Below are 17,386 nucleotides of genomic sequence, written 5' to 3' on the forward strand. Positions count from 1 at the left end.
GCAGAGACATTACTTTGCCGACTAAGGTTCGTCTAGTCAAGGCTATGGTTTTTCCTGTGGTCACGTATGGATGTGAGAGTTGGACTGTGAAGAAGGCTGAGTGCCGAAGAATTGATGCCTTTGAACTGTGGTGTTGGAGAAGACTCTTTAGAGTCCCTTGGACTGCAAGGAGATCCAACCAGTCCATTCTGAAGGAGATCAACCCTGGGATTTCTTTGGAAGGAATGATGCTAAAGCTGAAACTCCAGTACTTTGGCCACCTCATGTGAAGAGTTGACTCACTGGAAAAGACTCTGATGCCGGGAGGGATTGGGGGCAGGAGAAGAAGGGGACGACCAAGGATGAGATGGCTGGATGGCATCACGGACTCGATAAACATGAGTCTGAGTGAACTCCGGGAGTTGGTGATGGACAGGAAGGCCTGGCATGCTGTGATTCATGGGGTCACAAAGAGTCGGACACGACTGAGTGACTGAACTGAACTGAAGCACAGAAATAATTACACTAAACATCAATGGACTAAATACTCCAATAAAAAGTCAGAGTTATCAGAATGGATTTTTTAAAAATGCAAGACCCAACTATGCGCTGTCTGTAAATACAAGAGATTATTTTATGTATACATAGATGGGCTCATAAAAAATGGAAGAAAAAGGATACACCATAAAGGATTTACCAAACATAAGAAAGACTAACTATATTAATATCAGATTAGACTTAAAAATAACAGCAACACAGAAGATAAAGACAGGCATTTCATAATGACAAATTAATGAATTTATCTGAAAGACAAAACAATTATAACAGCTTCAAAACATATGACATGAAAAATGACAGAATGAAAGGGGCAAACAGACACTTCCACAATCATACGAGAGTTTAACACCTTCTCTCAAAAATGGATAGAATTACTAAATAAAACGTCAGTAAAGATACAATATCTGAACAATAGTGATATTTATAGATCAAATCTTATCCCACAGCATTTACATTCTTTAAAAGTATACACAGTATGTTCAGCAAGACAAGTCATATTTTATGTGAGGCTATAAAGCAAATTTCACTGCATTTAAAAGGAATGAAATCATAGTAAAATTTCTAATCACAACACAATTAAATTGTTAAGTAGTAACAATAAGAAATCTAGGAAAATTCGAAGTACTTGGAAATTAAACAACACCCTTCCCAATAATCCCTGGTTAAAGGAGCCTTCGCTGGTAGCTCAGAGGTTAAGAGAAGGCAATGGCACCCCACTCCAGTACTCCTGCCTGGAAAATCTCATGGATGGAGAAGCCTGGAAGGCTGTAGTGCATGGGGTCGCTGAAGGTCGGACACGACTGAGCGACTTCAGTTTCACTTTTCACTTTCATGCACTGGAGAAGGAAATGGCAACCCACTCCAGTGTTCTTGCCTGGAGAATTCCAGGGACGGGGGAGCCTGGTGGGCTGCCGTCTATGGGGTCACACAGAGTCGGACACGACTGAAGTGACTTAGCAGCAGCAGCAGCAATGTGGGAGACCCGGGTTCGATCCCTGGGTTGGGAAGATCCCCTGGAGAAGGAAATGGCAATCCACTCTAGTGTTCTTGCCTGGAGAATTCCAGGGACGGCGGAGCCTGGTGGGCTACAGTCCACGCGGTCACAAAGAGTCAGAAACGACTGACTGACTTCACTTCACTTCAAAAGAGCCTTTAGAAAATGTATCTAACTTAACAATAATGCAAACACAAAGTACAGTTGATGGGATGTACGTGAAACGGTGCTTTGAGGTAACTTACAGCTTTAAATGCTTGTATTAGAACCAAAAAGAGGTCAAAATCAATGACTGGGAGAGGGTCTTAGTTACATACACACTGTTGGCTGGGTGTGAGGCCTTGTGCACTCACACTGGAGAAAGAAGGTCCACCCCAAAGTGAAAACTGGGGCAGACTTATGAACTGCTTGAAGGTGGGATGCTGAAATTCCCAAACCTTGCTGGCAAAAGCAGAAAGCCTTAATGGCTCAAGATGTTCAAGCACATCTGACTGATCACTGGCTGTACTGCTAAGCTATCAGAAGCCAGGCTCAAAAATATTTTAGAAGACAGGGGGGAATAAAAAAGTACATAACTTTCTACTTCAAGAAACTGGAAAAGAAGAGCAAAGTAAATCCAAAGCAACTTAAAAAAAAGAAAACAACAAAGCAGAAACCAACAAAATAGACACCAGCAAACAACAGAGAAAAATGAAGTCAGCCAAAAGCTGGTTCTTTGAAAAGAGCAACAAAGTCAGGAACCTAGAGTGACTGAGGAAAAACGAGACGACAAATCAATCCCACAAATGAGTACCTCTAAAAGACTCTGATGCTGGGAGGGACTCGGGGCAGGAGGAAAAGGGGATGACAGAGAATGAGATGGCTGGATGGCATCACCGACTCGAGGGACGTGAGTATGAGTGAACTCCAGGAGTTGGTGATGGACAGGGAGGCCTGGCGTGCTGCGATTCATGGGGTCGCGAAGAGTCGGACACAACTAAGCGACTGAACTGACTGACAGATTCGGTAAACTTTAAAAGGTTAACAAAAAGCACAGGTGAAGTTTAAAGTTATAAGCAGCCTCTTCGGAAATCCAGTACTGAATAATCACCTCAAAAACCACATCACAACTCTGATGTTTATCTGTTCAGCACAATCACAAGCTGGGCTTTTAAAAGCATGGTTTAACATAAACACACTCATACTAGGGACTGAAGTGAAGCTCTAAAGCCAGGTACCTACCCATCCCCATAAACTCATCATGAACAAGCTCCCAGGGCAGCGTATCAGGAATTTCTGTAACTCCCTGAATGGGGGCTGGCTTTACAAAATAACCACTAGGTTTTTTTTACCTCTTCTACAGTGCCTTCATCAGTTTTTGCTTTTTAAAACTTCTCTGTAGTATTCATGGTGTGCTCCAAACTCTGACTTTCAAAACAAATGAAAAGCTAATTTTCCTCAAACTATTTCTATAAGAATTACAGGCAGAGGGATAATGCCTTATAATGTATTTAAGGGGCTTCCCTGGTAGCTCACACTGTAAAGAATCTGCCTGCACTGCAGGAGACCAGGGTTCAATCCCTGGGTCAGGAAGATCCCCTTGGAGAAGGGAATGGCCACCCACTCCAGTATTCTTGCCTGGAGAATTCCATGGACAGAGGAGCCTAAGGACACATAAGACAATGTCTAAATATTGAGAATAAGACTAGGAAGAGCCAGTACATTTGAAATGTTGTTGAGCTCTTTCTCCCATTTAACAAGACTGAATTAGGTATATAAAAATCCTAAATATGTCTGAGTTATTCAGATGTGACCATTACAGGTGATTTCTTATTCAATGACTCTGAGAAAAATTCGCAAACAATGAGGCTAAGTGATCTCCTCCATGGCGTCAAGTCCCACACTGGCCACAGGCTGTCTTCCCAGACAGAGGGGAAGCATGTGAAGAAACAAAAAGCAACAGGAATCATACTAAATGACACTCAGGAGAAGAATTTTAATCATTTTGATAGACCTGAGAAACAGCTGTCATAGTCATGAAAATGCTCTGAAGAAATCTTGATTAGACTCAGCACGATGAAGAAATAAAAAAAAAGACAGGTGTCAGTAAAAAAGCAACTCCTTAAATGTAAATCAAAAACAAGTTTGTAACTGAGCCAAAGAAGCCATTATGAGCTGCTATATAAATAGGCATTTAATGATTTTTCCAATGTTATGTTATTGATCTAACAGGCCCTGTGTTTCCGCTGAAATGAATAAGTAATTTGTTTAAGATAACATTAACAGGATTTGCAGCATATTAAATACCTTGGGTCTTGCTCATCGGTAAAATCACCATGATAAAAAACTAATTCTACACTGTCTTTCAGTGAAACATTTGCATTGTTTCAGAAATCACAGCACAACGCCTGAGACACGAGATACACCCAGCAAATGCAGAAAGGCATTTCTAAGTCATGACACCTTGAATGGCATTTATTCAGCTCAACAGCTATGTAACATACACTTCTAACATCAGACACTAAAACTCGAAGCCCTGAAAACACAATGGCAAACAAGAGATAAGGTCCCTGCTCTCAGGGAGTTTCCAGTCCATCTGGGAAGACAACCAGGGAAGCAAGGTATGGTAAGAAAGGGTACCAGGCTCCGTACAGAGAACAGGGTCCAAACCACTGTAAAAGGAGCCTAAGAAAATGCCTGGAGACACGGATGTCGAGGCTGAGCTGAGGATGGAAGTAGGACAGAGCCAGGCTTCTGGAGGAAGAGGATGGTTGAGTAAAAGACGGCTCCTGGCCAAGAAAACTGCAGTCATAGGCACAGTACATGCAAATGGCCAGGTATTTATGTTAAGAGTTGTCTTTTCTGTCAGAAGAGAGACTATGGTGGAATATTAGACTTGCTTAGTAAAGCTGCATGTATCAAAAGACAAGTCACAGGACTTTCCTGGTGGTCCAGTGGTTAAGAATCCGCCTTCCAAAGGAGGAACAGAGGTGTGATCCCTAGTTGGGCAACTAAGCCCACGTGCTGCAACTACTAAGCCCTCAGGCTCTAAAGCCCATGCTCTGCAACAAGAGAAGCCGCTGCAAGGAGTGAGCACACTGCAACTAGAGAGTAGTCCCAGTGCGCCAAAACTAGAGAAAGCCCACATGCCGCAACAAAGATCCCCCAAATGAAAATAATAATAATTAAATAAAAAATAAAGAAGAGAAGGAATGTAAAAAAAAAAAAGTCACCTAACTTCTTAACCTAGGAGGAAAAGAGGTAAAAAGGTCACAATTTCATCTTGGCCAACTCCCTACATGGCCTATTCACACGCCAGGCATGAGAAGGGGATCCAGTGGTGACTGTATTTGTGTCTCAGTCACTCAGTTGTGTCTGACTCTTTGCAACTCTATGGACTGTAGCCCGCCAGGCTCCTCTGTCCAAGGAATTCTCCAAGCAAGAATACTGGAGTGGGTAGCCATTCCTTTTTCCAGGGGATCTTCCTGACCCAGGGATTAAACCCAGGTCTCCTGCATTGCAGGCAGATTCTTCATTATCTGGGCCACCAGGGAAGCCCCCAGTGGTGAATAAGATGGGCAATGAACAAATCAGAGGACTTCTGTGGCTACGTGATTCTGAAATCTAGCTTGATTTCAGGTATCACTGAATAAAATATTGAGCGTAAAAGCTACTATACTATTGAAAGATGCAAAAATAAGTAAGGGAATAATCATTACGGGACATCAAATACAGTATAACAGGAACGTTAAAAGAGGCTTTGACACCTCTTACCCATAAACAAGGAATTATGCTTGCACTTTCAAGTAAATACTACTCACTAGTGTCTTACAGATTCCAGATTTACACACAGCGAGGGAGGCCAAGCAGTGTCATGATAAATACTACCAATCGTCTGGCACTGCTGATGGAGTGCCAGGCTCTTTGCTGGGAACTTAAAATCTGTGATCTTGGGGCTTCCCTGGTGGTCCAGGGGCTAAGACTCCGAGCTCCCAGTGCAGGGGCTGGAGAGCCGCTGGTTGGATAACTACATCCCACAAGCTTCAAAGAGTTCATATGCTACAACTAAAGATCCTGCATGCCACAACAAAGATCAAAGATCCTGAGTGCCACAACTGAGACCCAGAGCAGCCAAATTAAATAGACAGACAGATACTGTGTGGTATCATTGTACAAAGTAACTATCACCATCTCCATCTCTCCAGTGAGGAGCCTGTGGCTTAGAATTTACGTGGCATGCCTCGAGGTGCGTGGTTGACAGGTGGCAGAGGGAGGCTAGTTCCCACGTCAGTGTGACTTGAAAGCTTGCACGTCCCCTTTGCTCCCACTGCACGGCCTAATTTCTTGAAGTCTCACAACCATCTTAATCTCAAGGTCCTTGCCCCACACTTGAAGTCATCCTTAGCTTTCTAATAACCCGTTCCCTTTGGATTCCATGTAAACTGTCTTTCTAAGGATTGTGGGGGGATAGGTCACAGATAAGCAAATATGAAGACATGTAACTGTTGATAGCAATATAATTCACACCCTGTATCCAGTACTGTTCCTAGTGCCACAAGCTCCTGCAGTGCCTTTCATGTTGAAATCTACTTCGAAATAACCACCATGAAAGTTCCAAGCAATGCCAGCTTTATATACATAATCATCTCGTGTAATCCTCACAACAATCCTAGAAAATCCATACATTGTCCTCAGTTTATAAAGATAAGCAGAAGCTTATTAAAGAACTTGCCCAAGGTCACACTATAGGTAGTGTGGCAATATGATTCCAGAGCCTAAACTTTCCATTTCTATAACACGGCATATATTCCTGTGATATATCTATTTTTAAATATCAAAAAATATTTGACCTGAATTTGTGTATTTGTAGAAATTTTCATATAGAACTGCTTATATTCTGCTCATACATCAGTCAGAATTATATACTTTTAGTCTGTGGCACTTCATTTAATAAGAAGAAAATGTTAATCAGCATACTTAACATTTTCATACGTTTTTATTATTTGCACCAGGGAACTTGAAATCTATGTGAAGAAGTAGGTGAACAATACATATTTTCTTCAATAGCTTTACATCCTAAGAATATAGGATGTTTTGTGATGGTTAAAATCAAAATTATTTAGGGTCCAATGTTATAAGAGAGTTGGTATTCGATCTTTTTACAATCCTAATTTGGAAGCAGCTAGAGTATCTTTCAGTTTATTTGTTTGTAAAAACAAGTATTTGATACCAGTTTAATGAAATAAGTGAATCGCAAAAAGTTATAAAATAAATGGGAAAAGTATAGGGGCAAACAGGTCAATATAGGAATCACCATCTGGTATTCCCCATTCCTCTCAACTTGCTATTTCTATCCTTCAAAGTAAACATACAAAGCATTTTCGAAAAAGGGCTATAGGAAGGGAACAGAAAAATGAAAGATATATGATAGAGTATATCTAAAGAATCTATACATTTGTCTTATTTTTTCATCTACATGCGATACTTACTAATTACTTCCTTTATTTCAGAGACAAGCTCAAAACAAACCAGGCAGCAATGCTTGTGAATCAGTTGACTGAACACCACAGCATCTAGACTGGGAAGTGGGCAAGCTCCCACTTTTAATCAATACACCAAACAAAGGCCCAACACACTTACCAATTGGCACTTGTTCAGGTTGGCTGAGAGAAACAAATGCTGATGTGTCATCAATCCAAGATATCTGAATGTTACCTGAAATATTGAATTAAAAGCAAAGTAAGCATTTAGCCATTTAGATAGCTCTCAGATTCCATTTGTATATCTGACATATTTCAGAACATCCATCAATTTAAAGAGAAATGAGGTGTTAGTTTAAAAGATGATCAAAATCTCAGCACTACAGAGAAATAAAACTTAAATCTATCATAGTAGCTGCTGCTGCTAAGTCGATTCAGTCGTGTCCAACTCTGTGCGACCCCATAGACGGCAGCCCACCAGGCTCCACCGTCCCTGGGATTCTCCAAGCAAGAACACTGGAGTGGGTTACCATTTCCTTCTCCAATGCATGAAAGTGAAAAGTGAAAGTGAAATCTCTCAGTCATGTCTGATTCTTCGAGACCCCACAGACTGCAGCCCACCAGGCTCCTCCATCCATGGGACTTTCCAGGCAAGAGTACTGGAGTGGGTTGCCATTGCCTCCTCCGATCATAGTAGCTGCTACAGTTAAAACTTCAGGAAAGCAGATAACCAGGAAAACCAGAAGAATCTTCTAAAGTTTGTTTTAAAAACAAACAAACAAAAAAAGATCCTTCTGGATTAAATCCTGAGGCAGTTTACCATTCAACCCAATCTCCTGCCAGGGTTAGAGACTTTTTTCCAATCAAGATCAGGAGTAGGGAGTTCCCTGGTGGTCTAGTCATTACGATTCGGCACTTTCACTGCTGGAGTCAGGATTGAAAATAAGCAAACGAAAACTAATGAAGACTTAAATAAATGAAGGACTATGCTAGGTTCATGTACTAAAAGACTAAAAGTCCATGAACCTGGTATATTTTTAAAAGGATCACTAGTAAAAACCAGAAAGCATGTGTGTAAGAAATAAGAAAAAGTCAATGCTGATCTCAAGGCCAGGGAAAGAACTCAAATAACGAAAAACAGATAGGGGATAAAGGACAGGAGAAGAAGGCGTCAGAGAGAGGAAACCAAGACAGACCAATACAGAAAAGAAAAACACAGAGGGACAGAGGGCAGTATAGTGGCACAAAATGACTTTCACATACAGAGACAAGTCCTCTCCAAAGGCGAAACGCAAACAGAATGGAATGCAGGAGAGTGGACAGAGGGGGAGAGGAGCAGAGGGCCGGGAGCTGGAGAAAACCCAGGGGCAAGCAGAGATCTACCCACTACCCTCTTCCTGAAAAAACACGGAAGACTGGAATGAATTTTTTTTAATGGCGAAACATCACCAAAACTTAGTGATGAAAGAATGTCTTATTATCTATTAAAATTTTTGAAGGCTTCGGAATACTTGAAAGCTGCTTTGCATCTCCTTCACAGGAAAGAACTTTCACTTCCTGCTGCACCATGGAGTGCCAGGACTTTCTCGATTACAAAAGTCACTACCATTACTTCCTTAGCTCTCTACCCTGTATGTTTTTTCTAGACAAATAGTGTGTGGGGGCTTCCCAGGTGGCTCAGTGGGAAAGAGTCCACCTGCCAATGCAGGAGATGCGGATCCCCTGGGGGAGGAAGTGGCACCCCACTCCAGTACTCTTGCCTGGGAAATCCCAGGGACAGAGGAGCCTGGTGGGCCACAGTCCATGGGGCTGCAAAGAGCTGCACACGACTTAGTGACTCAACAACAATAATTAACGTTTCTCAAGTAGCTACTCTAAGCCACATACTATTCTGAATGCATTCCACGGATCAGCTCATTTGATCATCCTGACAAGCCTATTAAATAGGCAGCAACATCGCCATCATCATCTCCAAGGAGGAAACACAGAGAGGTTACCTGTTCAATATCACACAGCTAACCTTTCTTTAATTAAAATGAAAAATATTCTACTCAGAGCGTCCTGATGAATATAGCCAATTAAAGTTTAAGTAAATAGGGGTAGGAGCAACACAAGATGGGAAACAACATCCAAAGCTTACCAAAGGAATGTACTGTGAAATCTCACTGCATTTAAGTTAAAAAGCAGGACTAGAATTTCAGAAGTCATTTAAACTATCTGCAAAGATTAGGATGACTTGCCAGAAATATACTTGCATACACTTACATTCCTAAAAACTGCACAATGTTTTGTACTTATAAAAGCTAATGTATGTTTATTTTAAGAAATATTGAAAAGCAAAAAGAGGAAGAAAAAAATCCTATCTAAAACATTCAGTGATAAGAGCACAGTGCATCCTTTCAGTTTGATTTCAACAAAAATGATGTTAGTTATATAGGAATTCTACTTTGTATCTGCATTTTACTCTGAATGCTAAAATACAAACATTTTACCATCTTTTAACAAACTCTTCCACTCTTTCTAAAACGGCTACATATTAAGCTGTTGGGGAGACACATTAACGTTCACTAAACAGGCTTATTATTGGACATTCAGGTTTTTGCTGCTTCCATTTTAATCATGAATCTCCAGAGATGACAGTCTAAATACTTTATTTGTTAAAATTAAGAGACACTGCTGAAGACTTACAATCAGAATGGCCTTTATAAACCCTAATCAGAAGACTGTTCAATTTAATCTAATCACCTGACCTGATAAAAAAGGTAACAGAAGAACCTACCCCATATTTGGTCCTCTCAAACACCTGTGCTTGTCTGCTGGACTATTCGATATTGAGCAGCAACTGCCTGCCCTTATGAAACAGGCATTCTCTTTCCATTTCATTTTAACAATGATTCAGCCTAGACTTCTTCCCCATGGGTCGACAGTAAGGGGCTAACTGTTCTTGATTTTCATGGATATAGATGAGTAACAGAGCTCTGCTGTAGGATGCTAGCAAAAAGTCCTCAGATCATATTGGCATAAGAAAGCAGCATACCAAGCTCCAAAAACTCTCTGAGTGAGATGAAAACTTTGCATATTAATCCTCTTTTATGTCCAAGCTAAAGCCATCTACATACTCTGACCACCTAGACCATAAGAGGAGCAGGACCCTAAAAAAAAACATCTATACTTATTCTTGACTTACCAAAGGCACTGAAAAGCTGGTAAAGGTCACTGGTTTTCCATTCTTTGGGGAATGTCACATGGAGGACGTGATCACGTTTAGGCTGCACTACAAAACAAATTTTTGATGAAAGGTTGATGGCTGAAAAAGGGACACCTGACCAGTGGTTCGTCGATGAAACTGAGCCCAGGCTAACTTGCAGAATCATTATGAAAGCCTTGCAATTACCAAATGAGCCTTAATGTCCATGTTTATCTAACTTAAAAAAAAAAAAAGCACTGTCCAAACTGAATGGACTGTTTGAACAGACGTAGTCCTGAGTCACAATCTTGTTTTCTAATCCCACACCCACCACTTGGCTGTGCAACTCAAAGCCAGAGGCCTAGCCACTCGTGGTTATTTCCTGGGGATGACAAGACTCAGCTCACACAACTGCTGCAAGGGTGACAGGTTTGAGCATTAAAACTAATACGAAGTGCAACACAGTATGTCCTCAAACTTCTACTGCAGTGATTATTATCATCGTGTATAAAGTGTAATTCCTCTGTTTCTATCTGCCTATGGCATATATTAAGGAAATTTACCAAGGCTACAAAAAGTGCAACGGAAAAGAACAATCGGAAGAAGCGACAACCACCTCTCAAACAGCGTGGTTGTCCGAGGTCTTCAAAGAGAAAATAAAAAAACCTAACCACAAAACTTAAATATATACATACTCAAACAACTGGAAAATAGAAAATGTACTGTTATTATCACGGCTAGTACATCTTGAAATCTATTACATATACAATGTATTTATAGAAAATCATGAACTCAGAGTGCTGAGTGAAAATGAAGTAATGATGAGAAGATATATATATTTTTTAATTCAACTCATGTATAAACTGGAAAATACAAGTAAAGAGATGGGTTAATCAAGGCCCAAGGGTAACATTAACTTGGGCATACTATTCATATCAACCACAAAATCACTGACTATTTTTAAGTGAATAAAGCTCTTTCTTCAGTAATTCTGTCCCTGTTATCCTTTCCAGACCACACATTTAAATGTGCAGATGCAATGAGAAAATAAAAATCCACTTACAGTCTGGTCCTTCCAAGTTTAGATACGGGATATCCATGACTCTCATAAGAAATAACCTACCAAAAGAAAAGGAAAATGGATAATGGACTAACTTCTTAAAAAAAGCAACTGATAAAAACATGTAGAAAATTCTTTCATAGAAGCTCCTTAATTATATTACCTTGTTTCTAAAATCATTTTGTAGAGTCTTAAGATCCACTTCACATCTTTCTCTAGGGCTAAATATTAGTCAGACACGACTGAGCACACTTCTTGAGTCTGAAGTATTTATTATAAATAGAAAACAAAAACTGGTATCCCCAACACCTACAAGAGTTCCTGGCACTCAGGAGCTACTCAATAAATATTAGCTAAATGAATAAAATTAGTCATCAAAGAGTTGAAACGAAGTCCTCTGCTGAACTGCCCTGTTAGTCCAGAAAAACTGAGAGAAAATGAGCCCTACAGCGTGCCGACCATCTTAACCCCCTTGAACAACTGTCCCCACAAATCGTAAAGGTCATCCCTATGGACCAGTGCTTTGTGAGCTAGGAATGTGTCACCAGTGTCTTTCTTTTCTTCTTTTTTTAAAGTGAAATGAGATCATTGGATGAGTACTAATCTTACTGGGTGAACTGTCATTACTCCCATTTAAAACATATTAAAAGCATGAAGCAAAATAATCCTTGGTAAAAACAAACAAACAAAAAACCTATCACACTGATAGAAATCATAGCAGGATTTATGTATACTTTTTAAATGGATACAAAGGCACTTTTTAGAAGAGCGCTTCTAAATTACAGCGCTCCATAATGCCATTCAATTTGCTTTTATTTGCAAGATTGTAGGCAAAATATCAGGCATTCTGTTGTCTATAAGATGATTTTAATGAGTTTTATTTAGATAACGGCATATTGTGCATTTCTGGTAGCGATTGCATTATACAGCAAATTAAAAAGGCAATTCAAGTGCCCAACAAGCAATTAGTTTGGCTTCACTGACCTGCAATTAAGGCACATTATTACCAGGCATTCAAAAGCCAGGCAGGGCATGATCCAGTTTACAAATGGAGCCATCAGCATGAATACCACTGTTCTGTGAATGCCAGAAAAAACAAAGTCCTGGTACTCTGCGGTTTGAGGACTTGTTGCCTAGCCTACAATTTAATAAACCAAATCCTATGGCTAAGAAACCAAATTTATTTTTAGTTCACTAATTTAGGCTCAAGTGTACTATTCTGGATCTGGTTCACCCAGTTTAATCGATACCGCCTGCAATGCCAGAAAACAATGAGACATATAAAAGCATAGATTCCCCTCGAAAGTGGTTGTTATTACTACTGACAACCAGAACCTGATGAGTTAGTCCTGGGTTAGAAGGATCAATATTTTTATGGTTCACATAATTCTCAGTTTTCCATTTAGTAAATTGAGAGATGGCTCCCAACTCTACACCAAAAAAAAAAAAAAAAAACAAACCCCAAAACAACTTTCAGTAAAAGTTGAAGAAACATATCAACCACTACAAAAATAAATTGTGTACCCAAACTTCAACAGAAGAATAAAAACTGAATCAACAAGATGTTCACTGTTATACCTTCAAAGGCACTAGTAATCAAAATCAACCTCCAGATTCAACAACATGTGTGGGTGGGTAAACTATAGTTCGTCATTCCAACAGAATTAATTTCCAGACAACTTTCAAAAAATTCAAAACATCAGTAACTTGCAGGCCAATTTTTAATTTTTTTTAAAAAAGCACATTTTATACTATTGTGACAGCTTTGTAAAATACCCAATATCATTAAACCAAAAATAAAAAACACTCGCCACTCCCTGCTCTGAAAAAAAACAGCCAATGATTTTGGGAAACTGAGTTTTGTTCTTCAAAAATCCTTTTGTGATTATTTTTTAAATTTAAAAAAGAAAACAGAGGCTACCAGAACTGATAGGCCCAGGGGGAATAACTATAGAGATTTTCTTAGAGAAAGTTCAACTGAAAACACCGGTAGAATCAATCCTGTATATCCTGTGCACTACCCCACTTGCTGTGGGGAGACCAATATAAAGTAAAATCACAAGTTTGAGTGTGCAGCTGCTTTATTTCTTTTAAAAATACTGTTTTCCTCTAAAGGTCATGTGGCCTCACCAAGTTTAGAAAATCTATTGTCTTATAAATACAAACAAGGATGACATTTAAAAGCAGACTTCCCCAGTTCTCTCGCCATGTAAATATATATTTTCTTAATTTTAAAGATACATTTCATCAAGCGTTACACTGGCTGTTTGTCCTTTAATATTTCATCTCGATTATAAGTTATCATTTCTGTTTAAACTTAGTAAAAATTTATTCTCAGCAGAAACACTCAAAAGATTTTTTTTAAGTTAGTTAATCCTATACTACCTTATTTGCTTATTCAATACTTTAACTAAATAGAAACCCCTTCCAAATGAATTATATTAATAGCCCTTCTCACTCATCCCTCCACCTTCATGTTTGGGCTTTACAGAGAAGCAAATCACCCCAAACCCTGGAGGAACACGTAAACCAATTCTGTCTGTGACTTGGCTGACAGCACCCCATGCAACTGGGAAACCGATTCTAAAACTGGAGCTGAGCGTCTGTGGAACAGACCCAAAGTCAACTCGCCGAGGGCCTCCCTCTCCTTTTAGGCCAGACGGTTTGCAGGCCACTGCACTGGAAGCATCCCCGCCTGCCCTTTTGAGGGAAAATTAAAACATTTCATTGCATGCACCCCTCATACTGACTGGCTGTCAGATGGCCTACACTGACACCCTGGTATGATCTGATAAAACACCTCGTGTGTGGCTCATCTGACCAAACAGTTTTCATTTTAACGTATGAGAAATGCACTAGGAGAGCAGAAATACTGACAAGCACATGAAAGGATGCTCCTTCCCTGTGAATTGTATTGAAGAACAGTCTCTCCCAGAAGGCCTTTCATCTGCAGATATTGGAAACACACTCGGACCATCGCTTGCAGGAAATGTTATTTTTATTTCAGTGAAGATTCAGGGCGGCTATAATTTGGTAGAGACACACAAGACTGTGTGGGGCCCTGGCCACGTTCCTGCAAGCTTCCTGATGAAACACTATTTTTGCACTTATTCTCTGAAGGACTGACAATGATTCTGTCAAAGACTAAAATTAAAGTTCCCATCTGATACAAGGGCCAATCATACATTGGGATTCTATCCCAGTACACTACATGACTCATGTTCACATTCTAGATGCTATAAAATAAATTCTGCCCTTTTGGGCATTTGTCAGTTTCTTAATGCTCTATGATGATACTGGCAATGTTGTTTAGTGTGGCTTTCAAACATCCGGACAGATCCAAGGGTGGAGCACAGCATACTCGGGGGTCATTCCGTCAGCAGACTGGGTGACTTCAGCTCAGCCTCTTAACAGGCTACACAGAATAGGCTGTGGACAGTGCCTTTGTGTCCAGAACAGCCACCCAGCTCTGCTGCCCGCATGCTGCATGGCATTCATGGAAAGTCATCTGCTGACATTCTTCTCTGACCATGGTGGTGTGACACTGTGACCTGGACTATGTTAGAAGGCTTGTAGTCACAGGAGAATTTCATTTCCGACTTAAAGCTTCTTAGAGCCTAGAACCTTGAGCACTTATCAAAATGTGTTTCCCCAGACAGGCATCTTGATAGGAATGCAAATTCCTTTGGCCCCACCCACCTAAGTCCTACTGACTCATAACCTGGGAACTGAAAATCACTGGGTTCACAGAAAAAAGTATGTTTAAGACTGTTAATTTCCACAAATGATGATTCACAGATCAGGTGGGTAATAATAACTTGTGTCAACTTCTCCCAAAAAGGTATTAGTTTTAATGATTTGTTTGCAGTAAATTATTGTGACTTAAGAGAAACACAAAACTATCACAACAAACGTCAAGGACTCCCTCAACATCCAGGCAGCAATAACATAAGGCTTCCACCATTCCCTGAAACCAGGAGGTCAATTGTGGCAAACAGCTAGGTCCTCTGCAAGAGGTCAATTGGGGGAAACAACTGCTGACCATTGTTTTCCTCATTTTGAAGAAGAAAGTAAAAAAAAAAGACAGCATAAACTACGCTCTTGGCAACTCACTGGCAAAAGTCCAACCCTTTCTATGACTTGGCGACAAAGCAGCCCCTCCGGCATCACAAGCTTTAGCCTCTAATACGGACCCCAAGGCTGGCACACACATACACAGACTCTCCAAACCTGTCAAAATTCTCCGACCTTAGAACAAGCTTCAGACCCAGATTTTGGCAAGCACAAGACACACTGAGCAGCTCAAAAGAGGTACACTAAGGTCAAAGGGTATTCTTTGATGACAAAAGAGCTTGTCTTGGACTGTGGCTTATCTGAATCATTTGCAGTTGTCCAATGTGAAAATGGATGGCAAACAGTGCTAGTATTAACCTGCTTTATGCAGCTATGCTCAAGAAAACATAAAGGGCAAAGGTGACATTTAAATGCAGACAGGAAGTCCTGAAGGTGATTCAGGAATATTTTGCACAGAGGCTCAAACCTCTGGGAACCACAAAGATCATTACGGTTCATTAAAATTCCACATGACCGAGTCTACATACACGTAAAGCCAATAACTCTATTCAGAAATGAAAGGAAATATTTCGTTTTGCTCCTGCAGCAGCATGGTTTCCACTGCTGCTAAGTGATGGCAGAAAAAGACAGTGGATCAATGACCTGCACTTGGGGCCACTCAAAGAAACAATCGGCAGGACTTCCCTGGTAGTCCAGCGTGTAAGACTCTGCACTCCCAGTGCTGGGGGACCCTGGGTTTGATTCCTGGTCAGGGAACTAGATCCCACACGCTGCAACTCATGATCCCACAGGAGTTCACATGCCTCAACTAAGGATCCGGCATGCCGCAACAAAGACCCGGCAGAGCCAAATAAATATATTTAAAAGAAAAAAAAGAAAAGAAACAACTGGCAAAAAACCAGTAATACCTAGTGCAGGGCAGTGGCTGTGCAGCTGATAGAAGGCCAGACACATGGATTGGGCTGTACGTGGACCACGATGCTCACCTGAGCCGCCACTGAAGACCAGCAACGCCATGCTGCTAACCGCTAGTGTTAACGTCTTTTGAAAAATCCTTTATTGAATTTTTTTTAAGTTACCAAATTATGTAACAGTACTATCTCAATGAATACATGAAATAGAGATAGAAAACACATTAGCAGGAAATACACCAAATGACAGTTTTGTTTTGTTTTGTTTCATTTTGGCTGGTGGAATTACAAGTGGGTAATTTCTGCTTCAGTCAGGATAAGAATATATTACTTTTTAAAAGGACAGGTTCCTGACTAAAATAAGCGTTTGTTACGGCACATTCAGCCTTCTCTGATCCTCTGGTGTCTGGGGGACAGGCACCAAGTCCTATCATACAAGGAACGAGCAAGCAGCTTTTTCCTGCTCCAGCGGCTTACCCTTGGCCATCATGGGAGCAGAGACAGATTCAGACCCAAAGTTTCCCCATTACTGCTGCTGCTGCTGCTAAGTCATTTCAGTCATACCTGACTCTGTGCAACCCCACAGATGGCAGCCCACCAGGCTCCCCCGTCCCTGGGATTCTCCAGGCAAGAACACTGGAGTGGGTTGCCATTTCCTTCTCCAATGCATGAAGGTGAAAAATGAAAGTGAAGTCGCTCAGTCGTGTCCGACTCTTAGCGACCCCATGGACTGCCGCCCACCAGGCTCCTCCGTCCATGAGATTTTCCAGGTGAGAGTACTGGAGTGGGATGCCATTGCCTTCTCCATTACTAGTCTTACACTAAAGGCCTCACCTTCTCTCTGCCAGGTACCCCCTTACGCTTCAGTTGTGTCCAACTGTGCAACCCCGCCAGGCTCCTCTGTCTGTGGAATTCTCCAGGCAAGAATATTGGAGCAACTTGCCATTTCTTCCTCCGGGGGATCTTCCTAACCCAGGGATTGAACCCACGTCTCTTACATCTCCTGCACTGGCAGGTGGGCAGGTTCTTTACCACTGGTGCCACCTGGGAAGCCCACACCCCCCTCACATTGGGCTTCTAACCTGAGCTCTTCCCACAGCCTCACGTGAAACACTGAGCCTCTAAGGGACAAATGAGGACGCGCGTCCTGAATCACCTCTAGTG

General features: G+C 41.0%; 1 protein-coding gene across 4 annotated transcripts in view; it reads right to left on the reverse strand.

The window, feature by feature from the left end:
* The window catches only part of PARN (poly(A)-specific ribonuclease), a 200,045-nt gene that overhangs the window by 114,664 nt on the left and 67,995 nt on the right, over positions 1 to 17,386 (reverse strand). For all 4 annotated transcript variants that reach the window (XM_013974854.2, XM_005697515.3, XM_013974853.2 and 1 more), the window contains 3 exons: positions 11,241 to 11,296; positions 10,178 to 10,264; positions 7,151 to 7,225 (listed from right to left, as the gene is read on the reverse strand). In XM_013974854.2, coding sequence (XP_013830308.1) covers positions 7,151 to 7,225; positions 10,178 to 10,264; positions 11,241 to 11,296 — 218 coding nt within the window. The remainder of the gene's footprint in view (positions 1 to 7,150; positions 7,226 to 10,177; positions 10,265 to 11,240; positions 11,297 to 17,386) is intronic.

This window comes from Capra hircus, chromosome 25 (assembly GCF_001704415.2).
Source record: "Capra hircus breed San Clemente chromosome 25, ASM170441v1, whole genome shotgun sequence".
Classification (NCBI taxonomy): Eukaryota; Metazoa; Chordata; class Mammalia; order Artiodactyla; family Bovidae; genus Capra; species Capra hircus.